At 37.2% G+C, this 23,521-nt stretch overlaps 2 protein-coding genes across 3 annotated transcripts; one reads left to right on the forward strand and one right to left on the reverse strand.

Annotated features, from left to right (window-relative positions):
- The first annotated feature begins 2,648 nt into the window (after positions 1 to 2,648).
- On the forward strand, positions 2,649 to 9,013 carry LOC120481283 (ninjurin-1). The gene is made up of 3 exons (XM_039674863.2): positions 2,649 to 2,953; positions 7,414 to 7,573; positions 8,291 to 9,013. Exons 1-2 carry the CDS (start codon positions 2,761 to 2,763, stop codon positions 7,560 to 7,562), a joined length of 342 nt encoding a protein of 113 aa, XP_039530797.2. The 5' UTR covers positions 2,649 to 2,760; the 3' UTR covers positions 7,563 to 7,573; positions 8,291 to 9,013.
- A 298-nt stretch (positions 9,014 to 9,311) lies between these two features.
- Positions 9,312 to 18,402, reverse strand: susd3 (sushi domain containing 3). 2 transcript variants are annotated; one of them, XM_039674860.2, is made up of 5 exons: positions 18,245 to 18,402; positions 14,601 to 14,789; positions 12,785 to 12,932; positions 11,908 to 12,054; positions 9,312 to 11,041 (listed from the first exon to the last, which is right to left on the reverse strand). In XM_039674860.2, the coding sequence occupies exons 1-5, from the start codon at positions 18,291 to 18,293 to the stop codon at positions 10,831 to 10,833; spliced, it is 744 nt and encodes a 247-aa protein (XP_039530794.2). In that variant the 5' UTR covers positions 18,294 to 18,402; the 3' UTR covers positions 9,312 to 10,830. The 2 variants fall into 2 exon arrangements, with proteins under 2 accessions (XP_039530794.2, XP_039530793.2); XM_039674859.2 differs by having other exon boundaries at positions 9,312 to 11,053.
- Positions 18,403 to 23,521: the final 5,119 nt, after the last annotated feature.

Below are 23,521 nucleotides of genomic sequence, written 5' to 3' on the forward strand. Positions count from 1 at the left end.
ATGGAAACTAATAGGAAACACAGACTGAATGGAAACTTCAAGAGTTCCGTGAAGCGCTTCATTTATAGAACCATCATGGGATCAGTTTACGGATATAGTTTTAATTCATTCAGTTTTGTTTTTAATTAAATTTAATGAGTTAAACTTCCCATAAACATAATTGAAGTAACCTGTTAAACATGAAAGTATGCAATCATTGAAGACTTTTCTCCTTGAGATCTTCTATACAGAACCCTGTCGATCTGTGTTTAAGAGTGCAGAATTCACAGCTGACATTTGATGGTTTTTCGTTAATATTAATGTTTCTTCCAGATCAGTTATGTACACTATGTTTGAATGTTCCATCTTTTGTTGTTTGTTGCTAAATAAATGTACTGTTAATTTAGTGTTGTGTTTTTTGTTTGTGTGAATGACACTGCATCTTCTGCATAAATAATTACCGAACCAGTGTGTTGTGATTGGTCGGTTGGACCAGTGTGTTGTGATTGGTCGAGCACTTCGAGTCGAGTGTGTTTGGGAAATCTCCCGCCCCTTCCCATAACCGCCAGTTTAACACACTACTAACTAACCCCACCAGGCCCCGCCCCTTTATTCTGCATATTAATTATTTAAATGAGCAATATTGTGACGTGTTCATCCTCAGCAGGAACTCAAGATGGAATGGAGACGTTTCAGGAGTTCAGTGTGTGTGTGTGTGTGTGTGTGTGATTGAGTATGTGTGTGTGTGTGTGTGTGTGTTTAAGCAGTGTAACTAAAAGCTCTGTAGAGAATCAGTGTAATGTGATTTCCTCCGCTGGGTCGATCGGCCGCTGGACCGCAGCCATGAAGCATCGCCAGTGTCAGAGAGAGAGAGAGAGAGAGCGAAGTGCTAAAGAGAGAGAGTGTCTTGTCATCACGATTGCACAGCAACAGAGGAATACTGAGAGGAGGCATTAACACAGAGATCTATTTAAATCCTCTAAGCAGGCTCCTCCTCTTGTGGGCGGAATGGCGAAAGGGTGTGGCCAGATCCAATGAGGGTGTGGCTATCGGTGCACAACAATCCAATCAATTCCCAAAGGATGAAATCAAGCCCTGCCCTACATTTTTTCTACTTTCAAAAACCGTTTCACGACAAGGAAAAAATGCCAACTTCAACTTCTGTTTCACGCCGACTTTAAATTTGGAACACAACTTGGTCAGACATATAGATTTGATTTCACACCAAGGAAGTATAATATTGTAAAATTCATGTTTTGTTTAATTAAAAAAAAAAGGTTTGTGACCTGTACTCTGTTTTGGATGTTTGTTGTCTGTATTCCTCTAAACTAACTTTGTAAAGTGACCTTGAGCTTTAGAAAGACAGCATAAAATTATTATTATTTCACATGGAGATTGACTATTATTCATAAAATAATAGCATAAACATGATTCAGTATACACTCATATTCAGTTTTCTGTTATATTTTCTGCCCTGTTGTGATAAATAGTGATGCCTTTTCTCAGGAAAGTCGAGGCAAATAGAGAACAGAGAATAGGCTTTAGTGCAGCGGTGGAGTCTCAGTCACTCAGAGCAGAAGTGCAGAGTCAGCTCTCTCTCTCCCTCTTAATATCATTCTATGTGCAACTTTGACACCAGAAACTCTTCAGTCAGATGATGACGCTCAATAAAGTTCTAGATAAATCATGCATTCGTGCCAAGAAACCCATTCGATCAGTAAGAACAGTGTGTTCAGTAAGGGCTTTACATTTCATTAGAAAACAAGGTATTCTCTTGTGGCTTCCCACATGTGCACTGTTGAGGTCTGTTCTCGTCCGAAAATTTTTGCACATAAAAAATAAACATGACCTCACTTTTTGTCAATAACGTTTGCGAAACTTTCATTCATCGTGAATACATTAGATAGCGTTTGATTTTCTGCATTTTTCATATCTGCAGCAAGCATTTTGAGAAGTGTTTTGACAATTCAGAGCCACCAGACGACGAATACGAAAAAGCGCATAAAAAGATTTCTGAGAATTTTGCTTCATCCCAAATCTCAAATGACTGAAATCTTTTGAAATTGCTCACAAAAAAACCGATGTATTGAGATTTGGCCGATTTCAAATCGCACAATTCCAGGTGTGAGTTTGAGATAAATGGACATTTCAGACCTGTAAGTCTTTGCATCATAAAAGTTGACTTATTGTTCCTTTTCTCGAACTCTTGTTGTGTTCAGGCTCTCCTAGAACAGGTTTTTCTGCTTGAATGTTGATTATTCGAATATTCTCCATTGTTGCGGCTCCTCTTTTCCCAGTCTGTCAGTAACGCTCTGTTTACTTCCTGTCTCTATGAAGCCCCTCCTTCAGAAAAGCACACTGTGCTCTGATTGGTCGGCTGGAGCAGTGTGTTGTGATTTGTCGAGCTTCGAGTGTGTTTGGGAAATGTCCCGCCCCTTTCCATAACCTCCAGTTTAACACACTACTAACTCACTCAACCAGGCCCCGCCCCTTTATTCTGCACATTAATTATTATAATGAGGAATATTGTTACATCGCCCTTCGCTAGCATTAAAAGATTAGTTCACTTCAGAATTACAATCTCCTGATAGTTTACTCTCCTCCACATCATCCAAGATGTTCATGTTTCTTTCTTCAGTGGAAAAGAAATGTGGTGAGTAAATTATCAGGAAATTTTAATTCTGAAGTGAACTACTCTTTCAAGGTCTACTGATAATTCTCTCTCCATCTTTCTCTCGCCAGGCTTCTCACAGTCTGGGTCAGTCGCCCGCCCCTCTAAACATGAACCATTATGCCAATAAGAAGAGTGCGGCGGAGAGCATGCTGGATGTGGCCCTGCTGATGGCCAACGCGTCGCAGCTGAAAGCCGTGCTGGAGCAGGGGCCCGAATACTCCCTGTACACGTCCCTCGTCACGCTCATCAGCCTGTCGCTCTGTCTGCAGGTGTTAGTGGGGATCTTACTCATCTTCATAGGTGAATGAGAACACACACAGTTTTAGGGCACAACAGGGCTAAAGGCAATTCAAATTTGATCTTATTGTCCTTTGAACCTCTAAATATCAACATAGCACTTTTCGGTCTTGTGGTGTGAAGCGTGGGATGCAGTGGTGTATAGTGTGGGATGCAGTGGTGTAAAGCGTGGGGTGCAGTGGAGTAAAGCGTGGGATGCAGTGGAGTAAAGCGTGGGGTGCAGTGGTGTAAAGCGTGGGATGCAGTGGTGTAAAGCATGGGATGCAGTGGAGTAAAGCGTGGGATGCAGTGGTGTAAAGCGTGGGATGCAGTGGTGTATAGTGTGGGGTGCAGTGGTGTAAAGCGTGGGGTGCAGTGGTGTAAACCACGGGGTGCAGTGGAGTAAAGCGTGGGATGCAGTGGTGTAAAGCGTGGGATGCAGTGGAGTAAAGCGTGGGATGCAGTGGAGTAAAGCGTGGGATGCAGTGGTGTAAAGCGTGGGGTGCAGTGGTGTAAACCACGGGGTGCAGTGGAGTAAAGCGTGGGATGCAGTGGTGTAAAGCGTGGGATGCAGTGGTGTAAAGCATGGGATGCAGTGGAGTAAAGCGTGGGATGCAGTGGTGTAAAGCGTGGGATGCAGTGGTGTATAGTGTGGGGTGCAGTGGTGTAAAGCGTGGGGTGCAGTGGTGTAAACCACGGGGTGCAGTGGAGTAAAGCGTGGGATGCAGTGGTGTAAAGCGTGGGATGCAGTGGAGTAAAGCGTGGGATGCAGTGGAGTAAAGCGTGGGATGCAGTGGTGTAAACCGTGGGATGCAGTGGAGTAAAGCGTGGGATGCAGTGGAGTAAAGCGTGGGATGCAGTGGAGTAAAGCGTGGGATGCAGTGGAGTAAAGCGTGGGATGCAGTGGTGTAAAGCGTGGGATGCAGTGGTGTAAAGCATGGGATGCAGTGGAGTAAAGCGTGGGATGCAGTGGAGTAAAGCGTGGGATGCAGTGGTGTATAGTGTGGGATGCAGTGGTGTATAGTGTGGGATGCAGTGGTGTATAGTGTGGGATGCAGTGGTGTAAAGCGTGGGATGCAGTGGAGTAAAGCGTGGGATGCAGTGGAGTAAAGCGTGGGATGCAGTGGAGTAAAGCGTGGGATGCAGTGGTGTAAAGCGTGGGATGCAGTGGTGTATAGTGTGGGATGCAGTGGTGTAAAGCGTGGGATGCAGTGACTCACTTCTACTGGTTGATGATCACACGTTGATCTGATTGGTTTAAAGGTCGTTTGTGATGTCAGACCGTGTTTTTGAGACTGTCTTTGGTTCACTGCAGTTTTAAGGATAAAAACTGTCGACTTATGAATTTACACATGATTTGTCTTAAAGCATATTAAAAACCCCACATAGACAAATAAACACATTAAAAACATTAAAAGCAGGATTTTCACCACAGGGTTTGACTTTAAGAGAACCTAGAGAGAACATTCCCTGTCAGCCGAGTCATTTTTACCTACTATACCTGCCAATGACTAATACTGAAAAACATACAGACAAGTTTAATCTTATATCCAACTAAGATGACCACCATTTCGATCTCTGAACAAAGATTCCCACAAGAGGTTTCTTATGTGTTCGCATTTATGTTTAAACTGCAACGACTGAGAGCTGCTGAATGAATTTTTGGTCAACAAACGTTCACACTATACTGAAGCTGAAAGCTCAGCTCTGCTTCAGGGACGCTCTGTGAAACTGAATTTGAATTTGGGATTAAAGAGCAACACATGACAATAGCATCACAATACATTCTCCCCTGCTCTCTCTTTCTGTTTGACCTACATATCAGCAGATCCTTTCTGTCTCGGTCTTTCCCTTTCTGTGACCCTCCAGAGCTTCCATTCTGAACCCGCTGACCTCATGCGTCTCTGTCTCTCTCTCTGAATCAGTTGAGCGTGATGTGAGCACCTTTTATTTAGCATTTGAACAGAAACAGTCTTTCCATCACACACACACATTAACAGTGAATTACATTAACAGAGAGCACTTTAATTTTGTCAGACCGCGACTAATCTGTGATAACCGATGTATCGTCAGAAACGACTTCAGGTCATTAATCACGAGCCTGGCCAACATGAAGCTCATCAGAGGAGTCATTTGGCAATGAATGCCATCTAGTGTGTAGAAAACAGCCTGCTCACACTAAACTATATGATATTTGATTTCTATTTGTAACAGTAGAAAACCTCTCAGGTTACTGTTGTACTGTTGCAAAGAGACGGGAATGAGACATTGCGTAGGCCAGCTACGCTGTGGGAACTCTTCCCCTTCATATAAATCTTATAGGATAACGCCAGTGAATTAACTGGCCAATTGTCTTGAATATGCAAATCCTGACAAGCATTCGGGCAGTATAAAATGTAGAGGAGCAACAATGGCGTCACAATCTAAGACTGAATGCTTGCACAGCTGGTAGAGTGGCGAGCAAGGCGGCTTATGAAAAGTCTCGTTCCCGTCTCTCAGGGAAACAAGGTTAAAACAGTAACCAGAGACGTTCCCTTCCGAGTGCGGTCACTTCGACATTGCGGAGCCCAGCTACGCTGTGGGAACCTTGTTCAATCCCGCTGTGAGAAAGGTGAAGAAACAGGGTTATGTTTACACCAATAGAGAGCCTAAGTCCCGCCCCTCCGCTTCCGGCTCATGGGACCTTATGTCGGAAAAAATATGAATGGTAGTCAATGGCGAGAGACAACTTATCTTTTTATTCCGTCTGAGCTGTGCCCTCAATTACACATATGATGTTTGTCAATTTAAAAGATAATTCTGAAAGTCAAAAACGTCACAGTTTGTCATACAACAGAAGAGTAACATTTAGTTTTATGTGAAAATCGCTCTGTGAACTACATCTCCCGGGAAGCGAAACAACGAGTGAGATCCGCTGCTCGTGTGTGTGCAGTCTGGTACAAAACACTCGTAACGTTACGATTATAACGTAAGACTGTAGAAACAATGACAGACATTAGCCTCAGTAAAGTTAGCTTCATTCATTGAGAGAAAATGTGCGCCTTTGGGATTTGTAGTCTTTGTAATTACGTATTTTCAGTCTTATACCTCAACGGTTTTACATCAAACTGCGACTTTCTTTACTTTAAAATGTATCTTTTAAATTGACAAACATCATATGTGTAATTCAGGGCACAATTCAAATGAGATCAAAATATTTGTTGTCTCTCGCCATTGACTACCATTCAATATTTTTCCGAAATAAGTTCCCATGGTGGTCGACCGGAAGGGGAGGGACTTAGGCTCTCTATTGAAGAGTAGAAGAACATACAGCTCAACCAATGCGACACCGCTAGGAGTGGTCACAGCTGATAGGTGGAGCTAAGCCAATGAGATGCCAGCTCAGGGATTACCAAAATTTGCATTTCAGATTTGAATGTGAGCGGGCTACACTGAATACAGGACAGACACAACAACAGTGAGCACATATAAGTATGCACATAGGCATGCACAGCACCTTTTTCTGGTTTTGTGATCGTATAACACTTAATATATAACTATCTCGTTTCAGAAAATAACATAAAACCATGAATTACATACATTATAAAACACAGTTTATCAAAATAATTCCCAACAACACAGAAAATACAACTTTATGAACAGTAAAATTACAAAACACTATAAAATAAAGCATTTACCTGCACACAGAGCATTAAGAGAGAGAAAATGGCGAATCGTCAGGTTCACAGCTCCACCTATCCACGATATATTCACCTCGTTAGAAAGCACATGGCAAATATGACGCAGTTGGAAATCGCAGACATAAAACAATCAAAATACTCATAAATACAGACGGAAAACGCTCTTACAAGCCAATCTGTGTCTCTTATGAACAATCCATCAAATAATCATAAATCATTTAAGATGAAATTATACATTTTTCCATTTTTAGTACGGGAAACCGTCTCACCCACACCAGTTCTCTCTCACTCTGCTGCAGATCGTCCGTGCGCACGGTAGCCTATAGCGCCACCCGCGTACCCCATAGGAAGTGCAATCCCATTGCTGCAGGATTTATTTAAAGAAATCACAACTATATTATTTATCCCGTCACACTAACACGTTAAATAATGTTACCAACATGATCATTCATGTTAGCTATGTGTTAAAACCGGCTAATTCCAGCTAGTAAAATGCTAATTCATGCTATAAATGTGTTAAATTATGCTAACAATGTGGCGGAACATGCTAGCAACATGATGCTAATGCCAGATAGGAACGTGTTAAATCATGTAAATTCATGCTAGCAAAATGTTAATTCATGCTAGTAACATGCCTATGTTTCAAGAACAAATGCTCCATGAACAATAAACAATTAATGTTTTTATTAGAGACCACATAACTCTCAATAAACTTTTATTAACGTTACTGTTGGCAGTCTGAGAGATACTGGATTGCTCATCTGAAGTGTGACAGACTGTGTTTATGTCTGATGATGGTTGTAGTGAAGTGGAACCTAAACGATGAGCAGAAACATCTCCGGCTGAACGTCTTCGAGAACATCACCACCAGCTGCGTCTTCATCATCGTCGTCATCAACGTCTTCATCACTGCGTTCGGAGTTCAGCGGCCCAATCCAGGCCTGCGACAGTAGCTCAAACACGGGTACTGTATATTACACACACACACACTGGAGAAACACACTCTTTACATTTGAATCGCATGTATGCACTGTGCAGCATGGCATTATGGGTAAGTTCTGAGTGATCACAAGTGTTCAGAAAGAAACGGATCGGATTTGCCTTTGTTGTAATTCTTATGTTTCATGCATTATAAAAGTATTTTATTGGATCAATGAAGCACGTTATAATGATCTCATGAACTGTAACCACACTATAATATTTCTCTATTCATTGAACAACACTAGATAATAAAATACATTTAAAAACTGTTTCAGATCTGCAAATATTATAATGCATTTTAACTTTGTTTACAATCAATTGTTATATTTCATGATGCTGCATTCAACAGCCAAGTAGATTTCATTTTGAGAAACACTGAGCGTGAAGAAAACACTCCAGACAACTTTTTAAAGTTAAAAATGATTATACATCAAAACAAATCATATTGCAGAACACAGTTATGATATCTTGTGCTATATTCACCTGCTTTTGTGTTCATATTTTACTGGCAACAGACATGATTATTCAGCTTGACAATAATTAAATGAACTGGAATGCAATTTAAGTATTTGACACATCATTGACACACTCTGTGTTTTCATATGGAATAATATGCGGTCCATAATGCCCACTCTCTATCTCTCTCTCTCTCTCTCTCTCTCTCTCTCTCTCCCTCTCTCTCTCTTTCTCTCTCTCTCAGCTGTAGACTGTGGATGGAGAGGGAGTGTTTCACACAGAGACTCTGATCCTGCAGCAGGATCTCAATAATTCATCAGTGCGACGCCACTCTCAGTTCTTCTGTTCATCACACACTCACATCTCGCCAGGGCTTTTGTGTTCTTTACAAGTTTTACTTCTTTTAACACACTCACACAGAGAGACACACACACACTCTCTCTCTCTGTCTCTCTCTCTCACACACACACACACACACACACACACACACACACACACACACACACAAACACACACGCATGCTGACCTCTGGTGGTACATTAGTGTATTCGCACGGTCAGCTGTTCTTGCTGTGGGAATCTATTGAATAAAACCTAAACTTTCATACATGGATCTTTTACAGCAGCAAGAAAAAAATGTATTTTATTATTAATGTTATTTTAATATTATTGTTTATAAACTATAAATGTGTGCTTCATTTAAGCTGCTCTAAACACTATAGATGAATGTATAAGTGTACAGGCCTCTGATCAACATATTTCTACATAAACAGTATTATATGTGCTGTCAAATTAAACATCAGGCACATCAAACATGACCGATTAAAGATGTATGAACAACACACTTCATTTGGCTTTATCTTTTTAATAAATACTAAAAACGCAATTTTCATTTTAATAACATTTTCTAGATGCATATTAAATCTAACATCTGAGGGAGAAAACATAATGATAGACTTTCATCTTCATATGAGGTTAGAGTTAAACTTAATTATACAATTCTAAATGATATATGATCGAAATTAAATGAGAATTTTTTTTACAATTATGACATAGCTTAATTTCACAGTCTTATCTCATTTCAAATGTATCTTCTTATAATTAGTTTTGTGAATTTTGTGCCATTGTAATGACTTTTTATGTCATAATTAAGATTTACAGAAGCATTTTTTTTACATGGCGGAAATCGGCTTCCATAAGCGATACATTCAAAAACACTGTTTTTATTATTTAATATGCCTATAGCATCATATTTTAAAAACACCATCGAATATGTTTCAAGTCCTGCGAAGTGTTACAAGAGAAAGACAACAAATATTTGCACAGACATGGGGATGTAGTCGAAGGAAATGATATTGATAATGTGTTGGCCGCCAACAGGTGGCGCTGTTCGGCTGAGGGAGCTGTAGAAGAACAAGCGCCATTTACTGTAATACGAATGGTAAAAACACACACAGTATTATAATAACTGCTCTATATTTGAAAGGAATGTAAGCGCAACGTTTGCATCGCATCCAGGTTTATTATTGGCTCATTATATACAGAGACAACAACACTGGCATAACAGTGAATAATGAACTGTTATATGAAGAGCTGCTTTTAGGCCAAAACACTGGTTCAACAACTCATGGGATCATTTGAAATTTCCTCGTTTTGAAACTTATAGCTTTGTTTTTGTTTTGTTTTTTAGTTTTTGGGTACAACAGAATTGTTTTTACACACACTTTTTCACTGAAATTTATTTTAAAAATGTATTTCCATTAGGATGATTTCGAGTGTGCATCCAAAAAACCCTTCCGATTTTTATAAATAAATCCTTATACTGAGTAAATTGAGAATTGTGTTGTTTTGATATTTTTAATATTTTATATAAACTGTTTTTGTAGTAAAACACAAAAAATAATCGTAATTTAAAAACAAAACATGACTTAGAAGGTGTCAAAACAGTAGTGAGCACTAAGCCTAATGACCTTCACGGCCGTGTTGAACATCACCTGTGTTAGTCACACCAGCCCAGCAAAGTCTACATTCTTGACGTTAAAGAGTCTATAAAAAGTTTTTAGTGCCACTGTCTGAACGGATCGTAACGAAACTTAAAAAACGAGATCTTCCTTGACGTCCAATTTTGTCAATGACAGCCTGATTTTTAAGTGACGGACTTTTTGCCGAGAAAATCAAAAGTATATTCGCGCGCGACCGCGAGATCCTCTTTTCCGTTCAGTGACACATGAAACAAAGTTTTATTTTTTCATGATAATGCCATTCTGTACTGTAATGTACGTCATAATCCAAACTATCATGTGTAATTTGAATTACCTCATCATCAGTCGAAACGACACTTCCTGCAAACACATCCACCTTCTGTCACAATGTGGGAAATAACCCACAAAAAAAAAAAAACATATATATATATATATATATATATATATATATATATATATAATGGGTAAGTAAAGTCAATAAATTTAAATTTTCGTCAGTGCTGCAGTTCCCCTGACGGCCACAGGTGTCGCTAATAACTCACTTTCTCAATTCTACATTCTTAAGGACAGTAATGCGGTGTTATGCTACAAATAATCATTTAGTATACAGCTAATTAAAACATTTATTGTTGCCCATTGTACTGCATACTTTAACTAAATACCTTTGAGGCCAGAGTCACATGTTTAGGCTACAGTGTGAACTTTAAAACACAATTATTAAAAAAAAAAAAAAAAAACATACAAAACATGAGGAAAAAGTTCCAGTTCTCAGTTTCAGACGTCAGACTCAGTTTGCATCATTATTACACCAAGTCCTCATCAGTCCACATATGATGGGCAGGTGTGTGTGGTCTGGTCCAGACGGGCTCTTGCAGGAGCGGCTGGCAGAAGTGTGTGTGTCCCGCACCGGTGTGTGTGTTCAGCAGGCGGTCAGCGGGAGGACTGAGGATCCCTGAGATCTGACACATCTTGAGATGGATGATCTGAGGATAGGGCTTCCCTTCATCAACACACCTGTCAACAATACTACACATATTCATAAGTGTGTAACTGTAATGTGTATAAAGGAGACGTACGCCTATTAATGATGTTTCTCCTGAATACACTACCAGTCAAAAGTGTTGGATTGGTATGATTTTTAATGTTTTCAAAATAAGTCTTTCTGCTCACCAAGGCTGCAAAAAAAATAAAATAATAATAATATTGTGATAATGTCTTCTAAGTGAATATACAGTAAAGCTGAATTTATCATCATTACTCCAGTCTTCAGTGTCACATGACCCTTCAGAAATCACTCTAATATGAGGATCTGATGATCAAGACACATTTATGATTATTATCAGTGTTGAACGCAGTTGTGGACACATTTATTTCAGGATTCTGTGATGAATAGAAAGTTCAATAGAACAGCATTTGTCTGAAATCGAAAGCTTTTGTAACATTAAACTCAATTGTTCAACAGTTTGGTGCCAGTAAAAAGATTGTATTTAATTTTTGGGAGAAAGAAATAAAAGAAATCAATACTTTTATTAATCAAGGATGAGTTAAATCATGTATCCAAAAGTGAGAGTAAAGACACTTATAATGTAACAAAAGATTCAATTTCAAATCAATGATTTAAAACTTTCTATTCATCGCAGAATCCTGAAGAAAAACACTGTTTTCAACACCGATAATAATCAGAAGTGTTTCTTGATCATCAGATCTTCATATTAGAGTGATTTCTGGAGGATCATGGAAACGGCTGATTTAAATTGTCATAATATTTAACAATATTACTGTTTTTTTGTTTGTTTGTTTTTTCAAATAAATGCAGCGTTGGTGAGCAGGCGGATCCAAAACGTTTGACTGGTAGAGAGAGAGTGTGTGTGTGTGTGTACCTGTAAGGAGTGTAGATCTGCTTGTCTGTGGTTGTGTCTGTTGCGGTGAGCTGTGTGTAGTTGTTGTTGTTGTTGTTGTTTGTGTTTTTCTGGTTGTGTATCGGCTCTCTCTGCAGATCCACCTCTGATGCCCCGTTTTTTCTCGCCCTGCACATTCACACAAGACACACACCCTCATCAGCGTCACACACTTCCTCCCTCTCCTCGTCAGCAGTTTCTGAAAGTGTGTGAAGACAGTTCACTTCGCGTATACAGGCAGGAGCCATCTTTGGAAATAGTCTCGATAAGTCAAACCACGAACGTCGTGCTGAGTGAGCTGAACTGTATGAACGGCGTTCGTGGTTTGACTTATCGAGACTATTTCCTAAGATGGCTCCTGTCTGTATACATGAAGTGAACTGTCTTCATAAAGTATCTTCTTATTAACCGGTCTGTACACTTACACAGTTCTCAATGCTTCGTTTTGCATGTATGGACCCTCATTATGTTACTGTGTTAGTGTGGGGCTATTTTGAGCCTTGTTAGTGGTATAAACTAGCGATTTCTTTTTACTTAGTCAATGCCCCCATTACTAGCATTATACGGCAAACCGTTTTTAGAGATAAAACTCTTTACATTCGATTATCATGAAAACAAATCTCAGAGAACGGTTGACTGTGTACCGATGTTTTATTAGACCAAAGGTTCATTGTTCGCCGGAGTTCTCCTTTAAGGTTAACATATTCATATAAAAACTAAAAAAAACGTACATTTTGATTTCAGGGGACCTTTAATATTATATTATCTGCAAATGCTTTTTTAAACATTCAGTACAGTTGAGCAAACTTCGTTTCAACAAGGGAATAAAGACGTGATGGTTTATATCATGTTCTCTCACCTCTCTATCTTTCTTCTCTCCTCTCGTCTCACATGTTTCACCAGACAGGAGGTGATGAAGATGATGCTCATCAGGAGGATGATGGTGGCGCTGATGAAGGACACGAGGACCGCTAGACGAAAGCTGTCGTCCTCCAGCCGAGACAGAGCTGGACAAAAACACAGCACAACATTCATTAGGATCGAAAACATGTGCAGATCCCAGACAGCCTAAGCGGCTCAGGTGCAGGACAATAGAAATAACAACACTGGGGTAGATAAGCGAGACATCTACACACTGAATTCACCGCTCAAACACAACTGGTTCAACACTCCTGTGGGAAAACACAACTCTATATAGAGTTATAAGAGTTAAATGAAGTCTTATAAGAGTTAAATGAAGTCTTATAAGAGTTAAATGAAATCTTAAATAAGTTAAATGAAGTCTTAAATGAGTTAAATGAAGTCTTATAAGAGTTGAATGAAATCTTAAATAAGTTAAATGAAGTCTTAAATGAGTTAAATGAAGTCTTATAAGAGTTAAATGAAGTCTTATAAGAGTTAAATGAAGTCTAATAAGAGTTAAATTAAGTCTTAAAAGAGTTAAATGAAGTCTTAAATGAGTTAAATGAAGTCTTATAAGAGTTGAATGAAGTCTTAAATAAGTTAAATGAAGTCTTAAATGAGTTAAATGAAGTTTTATAAGAGTTACATGAAGTCTTATAAGAGTTAAATAAAGTCTTATAAGAGTTAAATGAAGTCTAATAAGAGTTAAATTAAGTCTTAAAAGAGTTAAATGAAGTCTTAAATGAGTTAAATGAAGTCTTATAAGAGTTGAATGAAGTCTTAAATAAGTTAAATGAAGTCTTAAATGAGTTAAATGAAGTTTTATAAGAGTTACATGAAGTCTTATAAGAGTTAAATGAAGTCTTATAAGAGTTAAATGAAGTCTTAAAAGAGTTAAATTAAGTCTTATAAGAGTTAAATGAAGTCTTAAAAGAGTTAAATTAAGTCTTATAAGAGTTAAATGAAGTCTTATAAGAGTTAAATGAAGTCTTAAATGAGTTAAATTAAGTCTTATAAGAGTTAAATGAAGTCTTATAAGAGTTAAATGAAGTCTTAAAAGAGTTAAATGAAGTCTTATAAGAGTTAAATGAAGTCTTATAAGAGTTAAATGAAGTCTTATAAGAGTTAAATAAAGTCTTATAAGAGTTAAATGAAGTCTTATAAGAGTTAAATAAAGTCTTATAAGAGTTAAATGAAGTGTTATAAGAGTTAAATGAAGTGTTATAAGAGTTAAATTAAGTCTTTTAAGAGTTAAATGAAGTCTTTTAAGAGTTAAATGAAGTGTTATAAGAGTTAAATTAAGTCTTTTAAGAGTTAAATGAAGTCTTTTAAGAGTTAAATGAAGTGTTATAAGAGTTAAATGAAGTGTTATAAGAGTTAAAAGAAGTCTTATAAGAGTTAAAAGAAGTCTTTTAAGAGTTGAATGAAGAACTACATAAAGTATTTAAGTTGATTTGACAAAATAAATAATGTTGTGATTAGAAATTATGATTTTTTTTGTTTTACAGTGTATGAGTTAAATGAAGTCTTCTAAGAGTTAAATCAAGTCTTAAATGAGTTAAATAAAGTCTTATAGGAGTTAAATAAAGTCTTCTAAGAGTTAAATCAAGTCTTATACAAGTTAAATCAAGTTTTAAATGAGTTAAATGAAGTCTTATTTTTATGCTTTAGTTCAGTCAGACAGTGTCATCCAGCACCTTTAATGTGATTAAAGTCAGAATCCTGATAGATTAGTGAGATTAGTGAAAGTAATTGACAGCTCTGGCTCTTACGTTTGCACTGAGGTGTCTCGCCGCTCCAGTGTGTGTCGTTCCTGCTCCACACACACGACACCTGAGCGCCGCTGCCCGCGTGGTGTGTGTTGGGGCACTGCAGACTCATCACACTGCCCACGCTGGTGCCGTCGCCCGAGACCAGCTTCAGCGTCCCGATGAGCGGAGCCGGCAGCGGAGAGCACTGACCTGCGATCAGTCACAGAGATTACAGCAGACACACGTCATCTCGTTAGTACAGAACTGCGCTAATTAGCCGATCCAGACGACTGGAACAAAACGCTTTCTGAACCGGGACTTTACACGTAAGTATTGAGTATGAATTGTACTTTTGTGCAGATACAATTTTTGTTTTACTTTTTAAAGTACTGCATTATTGATGGTAAATTGAAATTGTAGCTGTGCATATTTCAGTACATTTCATTGGAACTAATGTATGTTTTTGCAGATTTTATGAAATTATTGTAAAAAAAAAAAAAAAAAAAAAAAAAAACCTTAACAGGGTGGACAAAACAATAATCAAATCTGGCTGCCTGATTCATAATCATGGGTTTATTTATGGCCTGGTATTCACTGTTTTTGGGCCATCATGAAATGTAGAAAATCAAACTCATTCTTTGTGTGGTCATATAGGGTTGATGATGTAAGCCATTTGAAAAATGATTTTGGTCAAGCTCTCACCATTTATTAAACAAAATATATAAAAATGCAAGATCCAAAATGTCCACCCTGTTACGGACAAATGAACGACACTTTCAAATACGTATTATATAAATGAATGAACGCTGTGTATCAGTTAATAAAAGATCAGAATATATCAATATTTGACTTCCTCACAATGATGGATGAATCAGATGGACTAATAATAACAGGGTGGACAAGTGGTGTAAAGAATCGCTCACACACACAACCAGATTACTCTAGTATAACTGGATTTAAATGAAGTTTAAATGCAATTCTTCTCCAACTTTAACCGTGATCACTTTCACAGCTCTTCTGATCTGAGGTCAGCCACTGCACCGTCTGCGCAACAAGCTGACAGTACACTCATCTAGTGAAGAATTGCACGGTCGTAATCGAACTTTTTCCCCATAACAGGGTGGACATATAAGGTTGACCACATCAAATATGAAAAATAAAACTGGTAAAAATAGACAATTAAAATAATCAAGGATCTCACACACACTCCGTTTCCCGCTTTATGATATGATGTCATTTCATTTTCCCAACTTTTATTTAAAACAGGGTGGACCATAAATAGAGGGACAAGCTAAAAACATAGATTATAATTGCAAAAAAATAATAATATTGAAAAGAATATATACATTAAAAAGAATTTTTACTTATATACCCAACAATAAAAAGCTATTTAAAAAATGTTTTACGAAATCACATATAGTAGGCCTAAGTGTTGCATTTATGAAAATTGAAATATGATATTTAGGGAATATGCTGATTTATGGTACTTCAAAATACTGTTAAATTATTATAAATAATTGAAATAATTAAATTATTAAAAAAATTTAATAATTGAATTAAAACTTCAATATGCTTAGAATACAAATGTATGACTATAAGACGCAGGTTTAAACTGGATATTCTTCATAATTTGGAGAACGTTTCACTCTCTCATGTTTCTCTGTAGTGTTTCCTAGCAGACAGGATTCATCTCTCCGGATGTTGTGTTGTACACCACTAGTGTTTTTGCTCTAGTGAGAAGTGAAAGTGTGATGAGGGTGTGTGTGTCTGTTACATCACAAACAATCAAACTGTACTTTGGTGTAAATCGAATAACATGAACTGTATTATACAATGAACTGTAGGCTATCGGGGATACCTCAGATTTCACTCCCGTCAATATTTCTCAGGATATGGTTATTAAATAATCAATATCCGGCCTATAGAGAGCTGATCTGGGGTTTGGGTGAAAACGGGACAGAAGTACATGTTCAATGGGCCTACTGTAGCCTAGTTTAACAGATGAAAATGAAAATTACACACGGTAACTATCAGTGTTGTAGTACTCGAGACTCGGACTCGGTCTCGAGACCATATTTTAATGGTCTTGGTCTTGTCATGGACTCGTGTCCATTTGGACTCGGAATTGACTCGTAGGCTACTCGATTTTTTTTTTTTTTTTTTTTTTTTTTAGGACTCGGAATTATTCCCGAGTCCACTCGAGTTCAATTAAAAATTTTCATGATTATTAATGTATGTTAATAAAATATTTCTTTAAATTGATTGACACGCCCAGTGATTGGTGATTTTCTAGTGCGCAACTGCGCATGACAGATTGTAATAAAATTACTTTTAACACCACCTACTATGTGGCCTTTTTACCCTAAACTGATCATATTTTTTAAACTCTAAGTAAATTCAGTAAAAAAAAAAAAAAAAAAAAAAAAAAAAAAAGGGTTTCTCTAAGTAAATAAAAGTAAATTAGGTAATCAACCCTCTCTGGTCTCGGACCCGACTCGGACTCGACCGTCTCTGGTCTCGACTACAACACTGGTAATATACCTCACAGATTTTAATTTTGTTTTTAATCAAATTTGCATTTTAGTTCGCACAAAATTCAATATGGCATCTGCTCTGACTATTAATACGGTCTATTATTGTCTTTTGAGCGAAACACAACGAGGAAATTAAATAAAACAAAAACTTCATTAAAGTTCGGTTGTGCGGCCTAACAAATGCAACTTTTTGACGACTGGAAATGTAAAGTATAATAATAATAATAGGCCTAAATATATATTCTGGTGTTGTTTCAGTGAAACATTCTTGCAACTTTTTCAATATAAAAACAATTCAGTAAAAAAAAAACATATATATAGGGCTATTTCCATGAATTGTTTTTATACAGGAAAAGTTGCAAGAATGTTCCACTGAAACAACACCAGAATGCAGGTTCAGCTTTGGATGAGTAAACCCAGAGACTTGGTAAACCTCATCTCGAAATAACAGAACACAAGATGAAGAAAGAAACGCGTTTCCGATCAGAGAACCGCTGTCATTTACAGAAGACGCGTTTCCTGCTTACACACACACACACACACACACACACACACACACACACACACATCTGCTGCTCATCCTGTCTACTCTTAACACGCATGAAAAACTCACTCACATAGGCCTACTCTCTCTCCCTCTCTCTCTCTCTCTCTCTCTCTCTCTCTCTCTCTCTCTCTCTCTCTCTCACACACACACCGCGTCTGAAAGCTCACTTGATCTACACTTTATTTTAAGGCGCCACTGTTGCACAAATAAGTTACTGACTAACAATATACACTCACCGTATTGCTGATATATTATATTAAAATATTAAACGGACGGATAAAACTCTGTAGGCTACATCACAGCTGACGAGAGCAGATTATAAAAAGCACATGCATCATATCAACAATGAAGTATTTAAGAATAACAACGGTTCACTAACCAACGAACACTGTAAAATAAAGTCAGTGAGCAATCTTTGCTATCAAGCACCTCAAATCTCGAGCCAAATCACAGATTTGAAGAGCTAAAGTGTGTAGGAAGGTGTGTGTGGATGAATGAAGAGCTGAAGTGTGTGTTTGAAGACGTGTGTGTGGATGAATGAAGAGCTGAAGTGTGTGTTTGAAGACGTGTGTGTGTGAATGTACCTGTTCGGTCTCCCATCCCTGATTCAGACGCACTGATGATGAATGCCATTCAAACTGTTGCTCGACTCGAGCGCTTCACTTCACTCCACAGCCCGAGGAGCGGCGCATGCGCAGAGGAGACACACGCGCGCACACACGCACACACAAAGAGAGAGAGAGAGAGACAGACAGCACTCTCAGTCTGGAGCGAGTATTTAGGATTTGTGTTGAGGACACACTGTCTCTCTCAGCTTAAACTCCATGACCGATGACAGCAAAATGCTAACGCTAACAGCACAAGGATTCACCTAGTTTATTTCTCTCATTAAGAGAGTTATATATTAGGTCTATCAAAGAAAGGTCTTCGATTCATTTCTATTTAGTTAAAAAAATATCTTTACTCACTAATCTATACTGTTAAAATTATTATTTTTTTGTTTATTTCTAATATAGGCTTATTGATATTTATACAGATGCTTTTTTGTTTACAGTCTCTTTTTTTATTATTCAACAATTGCACAGTTTACAAGAACATTCCTCTCCATTATAAAAGAAAATACATTGTGCAGTTTCCAATATTGCAGGTATAACATAAAACATAAGGAGCATAACAAAAAACATAACAGACTTACATCACATTTTGCCAGGGGTACAGATTTACAAAAAAAATATATCAAATTGTTTACACACATTCATAGTTTTTATTGCCTTTTGATTAAGAGAAAGCTTAATAGTGTTGACATATTGCTTGACCTCATTATTAAAAGCAATAAAATATAGTGTGGAATGTGTAAACTTACATTTATGAATGTAGAATTTTGCTAAGAGAAAACTCAGATTAATAATAAAAGTTTCAGGATTAGACTTAGTTCTGTTGAGGTCATAAATTCCAAAAAGGACATCCTTCCAAAATAATTTGAAATTTCTCTCAATTTTTTCTGCAATAAAATTACAAATTTCAGACCAGAGATTTTGGACAAAAGGGCATTGCCAAAACAAATGAGTTACTGTTTCAAAACAGAAAGTGCACATTACATCAATGTCTTTTGTTTACAGTCTCTTTCAGATAATTGATTTCACTGGCGGCCATCTTTGAAACGTCTCGGTCTCCGGCAGGTTCAGTCATAGACAGTAAAAGTAGCGTCTAGTAGCTGTGCCAAGACAAAACGTTGTTGTATATTTTGTCCCGTTGCTTTTATGGACTCGCTATCTATGGGCTTCTCCCTCTACTTTCTGCCTTCATGTCCCCCTGATTGCCTCGTAGACAGTGAAAGATTGGCTTGAGCTTCTCCTCCTGTCTATACGGTAACTTTTTTTTTTTTTTTTTTTTTTTTTTGTGAGATGTTTTTTTTTTTTTTTTTTTTTTTTTTATTGAAGAAACATATACATTTACAAATACATTCAGGAGAACATAAAAGAGGTAAAGCAAAGACAAATTATACAGAATAGTTCCAAATCAAGTGCCATAAAAATAATTATATTACATTACACAATTATAAAACATAAAATAAAAAAATAAAAAATAATAATACAAATAGAATAAGCAATGTATGATATAAAGCTGTTTAATCTTAACTATCAGATCCAATACAAAATAATTGTTCATATATTTTCAGGAATCTATTACATTTTTTATTGCTAGATAAATTAAAAGATTTAAGCAGTGAGTCTACTTCAACCAAAAAATGTGAGAAAATAGGGAGTGATCCCATAAATTTCTGTTTATGGATGAAAAATTTACCAAATAAAATAAAAAAATTAAAAATGTATTCTTTGGATGTGTGGGCATCAGTATAATAACAAATAATATCTTTCAAATTAAAGGAGTGTGCATGGATGGGGGTTTTATTTAAATGAGAAAACATACTAGACCAAAATTTCTGAACCAATTTGCAAGAAAAAAATAAGTGTATTAAAGTTTCATCTTCGTCACCGCAAAACGAACAGGTACTGGAAATATCAATATATTTGGACACCGTTGCATTAACAGGATATATCTTATGTAATATTTTAAAGTGGACTTCTTTGGTCTTGTTAGGAATAAAATATTTATGCGGTAATAACCACGCTTTTCTCCATTCGATATTGCCACTTATTATACAACCAAAATAATATGATGGATTCGTCTTTGTTACTGGATGGCATTAGCATTTATGATAAGAAATGCAATAATAAACATATTCGCCAGATTTTTCAAAAAAGAGATCTAATTTGCCCTAGAGGCAGATCCCATTGGGCTGCCGCTATTGGCAATATCGAATGGAGAAAAAAAAAAAACTGTCTATACGGTAACTGCGACAAAAAGTTGCGTAGTGATGACGCAATCGTTAGCGTATTTTTCACAAAAATGGCATCTACTGGGCCATAACGTAACATACAAAGTAATGGAGCATTTGTGTTTCTTTAGAAATAAATAATGGACAAATGGAGTCTTTTGGACACCTCAGATGTAAAGTTATTCCCTGTCAAAGTGACGCTAAAATGAATGGGAGTCAATGGGATGCTAACAGCAGGTGAAGTTCTGCTACAATGGCGGCTCCCGCGAGGCTTCAACCTCCGGCTGATGGATTACCCACTTGGTTTCAGTCCAGTGCAGCTCCTATCTCTTTAAATGGGGAAATACGTGAAATGTGAATTTTTCCAAGCTGTTACACACTTCCTATTTGGAATTATCGCAACGGAAATCTGACAACAGTCTCACAAATTTTGTTTCTAAATGCTCAGATTGTGACAAAAACTGAATATGAAGAGTTCAGATGCAAAAGCCTCTAAATGCCATTTGAAATGTTCTTCTGTAATGATGATTTTATCAAGCTTGTATATTTAAGTTCAGTGATTTCACTTAAATGTCAATGATAATTACCTATTATTTGTTATTTAAGTGAAATTACTGAACTTAAATATACAAGTTTGATAAAAAAATCATCATTAAAGAAGAAAATTTCAAATGGCATTTAGAGGCTTTTGCATCTGAACTCTTCATATTTGAATGGCTAGACCAGCCAATGCGCATGCGCAATCCTAATATTGTCTCATAATAATCATGACTGTTTCTAACCAGAGCTTCTAGGGCAGCTGCAGTGGCAATGTCTTTACTGGCCAGCCATTGGCTCTTTTATTTAGAAGGCGGGACTTATTCCGCCATGTTGATTTTGCAAGATTTTTATTGAACAATAAGAACAAAACAAAAATAGAATATACATCTACAGTGGCATTGACAAATACAGGTAAATGAGTATTAAGCAAGGCACATATCACTTAAGGTAAAAATAAATAAATAAAAATAATTACAATGAAGAAAAAAAAAATAATAATAATAATATTGATTTTGCAAGATGTCAACAAAACTGGTCCAGAAGCACTTCTTGTTTCAGTTTTTTAACACTACATAAAAGTTGGGATAAAATACAACCAACAGAACATATAAAACTGAATCAAAAAGTTAAACAAACATCTTAAGAATTTTTCTTTACATGTGAAATAAAGAAAACAGTTACAAACTGAAACAGGAAGTGCTTCTGGACCAGTGTTGTTTACATCTTGCAAAATGGTCTGCAGTGTCTTTCTGTATAAACTCTTTCACTTCAAAGGTTAGAGCACTTGAATGAGCAAGTTATGTTTAAACTGGCGTAATGTAACGGGACATTCAGTTATCAGACTGTGTTAAAATACAGATATGCATATTAAATTGAATGTGGACTAGTGTTTTCTTGTGCATTCTGCTCTTTTAAAACTGCAATTGAGTTAACACTGTACAGAGGCCTTGAGACGAGGAAGGAGTTGAGTGTTGTCTTTAACAAAGATTTTCAACAATTAGAAAAATGAAGTGAAAGTCATGCAAAGTCTTCGAGTAAATGATTTTAGATCTAAGAGCATTCTGAGGCCAGATGTAGAAACTCAGAAACAAGAAAGAGGAAGTACTGAAGGTCAGGTGACACGCTCAACAGGAAGACCGACGAGGTGTGACGATACCTCAACCAAAGCCACTAGAAAGCAAGCCTGTCAGGTAGTACAAACAAGCGCAAGCCGTGCTAACACTGCGGTGCGCGGAGGAGACCACAGGCTGACTGTTTTTGACAGCCTCTCTGCTAATATGCTAACGTGTTTGCTCTTAAAGCCCCCCTTTAGTCAGTCATTTTATTCCTTAAACTCATCTTTGATAAACAAAATCAAAGTTTTCAACATTTTTAAACGTTTTAAATATCTTGAACGTAACTCAACACCCTTGCCTCATTTAGTATGCGTGTTTTTATGAATATGCAAATGAGCCCCACCTCCACTCACCCACTCACTCAGAGATGACGATCACACGTTGATCTGATTGGTTACAAGGTCGTTTGTGACGTCAGAAACACCAGCGATTTAAAACCGTATTTTTGAGACGGTTAACGTATCGGATCTGTGTGAATTCTGCACAGAATGATATTTTAAAGCGATGTGGAGATTAGGAGGAAGCTTTATCGAGTTCAACGGCTCTGAGCTGTGATTGTACGGTGGCCGAGAGAGCTCACCGCGCTGCAACCTGATGAAGACGAATGCAAATTCAAAAAAACGTGTGCAACTATAAAAACGCGTGCAAATACAAAAAGACATCCGCAAATTAAGAAAAACATCTTCATCAGTTCCACAACACACATGCGCTCCAAGTACTCAAAACACAACCAAATACAGAAACGCGCTGCAAATAACACGGTCCACAACGGAAATGTTTCCGGGGAACCAAATAAGTGACGTACCCGACTAGAACCACAGGACGTGCTTAGAGCAAAAAAACCTTTATTGACAAGAAGTCAAAGCATATATATATTTTTATAAATAAACTATACTATTAAAGTAATATTGTATATCATCGTCTGTGTAAACTAAAACATAGTCAGTGACATCTTGTGTTCAGTCTAGGAGCGTAGTGTTTCTTCACAGTGACATCGCCACCTAATGGCCTGGCAGCAGAACGCAGCGTGCAGACAGGATCATTTTGACAACGTCGTTGTCTGTATGTGAAAAAATAAAACGCAAAGGAAAAACTTTCCCATCATTATGTAACCCTGAACCCCTGTTATTAAACTCTCCCGAAAGTGATGAAATAGAGTTAACACATCACAGCACACATTTTCACAATGACTGAATTAATACTCTGCGAACAGGAAGTCAGATCCACCCTATGCCAAAACAACCTCCATCTCAAGTGCATTTAGTGTCTGGTGGAGAAGAACTGTATGAAACTGTTATTTATATAAATAATATATACACATATTATAACTTTGGAATTCTTTACCAGTAAATATAAGGCAAGTAACA

The sequence above is a fragment of the Pimephales promelas genome, chromosome 14, assembly GCF_988280905.1.
Source record: "Pimephales promelas chromosome 14, fPimPro1.hap1.1, whole genome shotgun sequence".
NCBI lineage: Eukaryota > Metazoa > Chordata > Actinopteri > Cypriniformes > Leuciscidae > Pimephales > Pimephales promelas.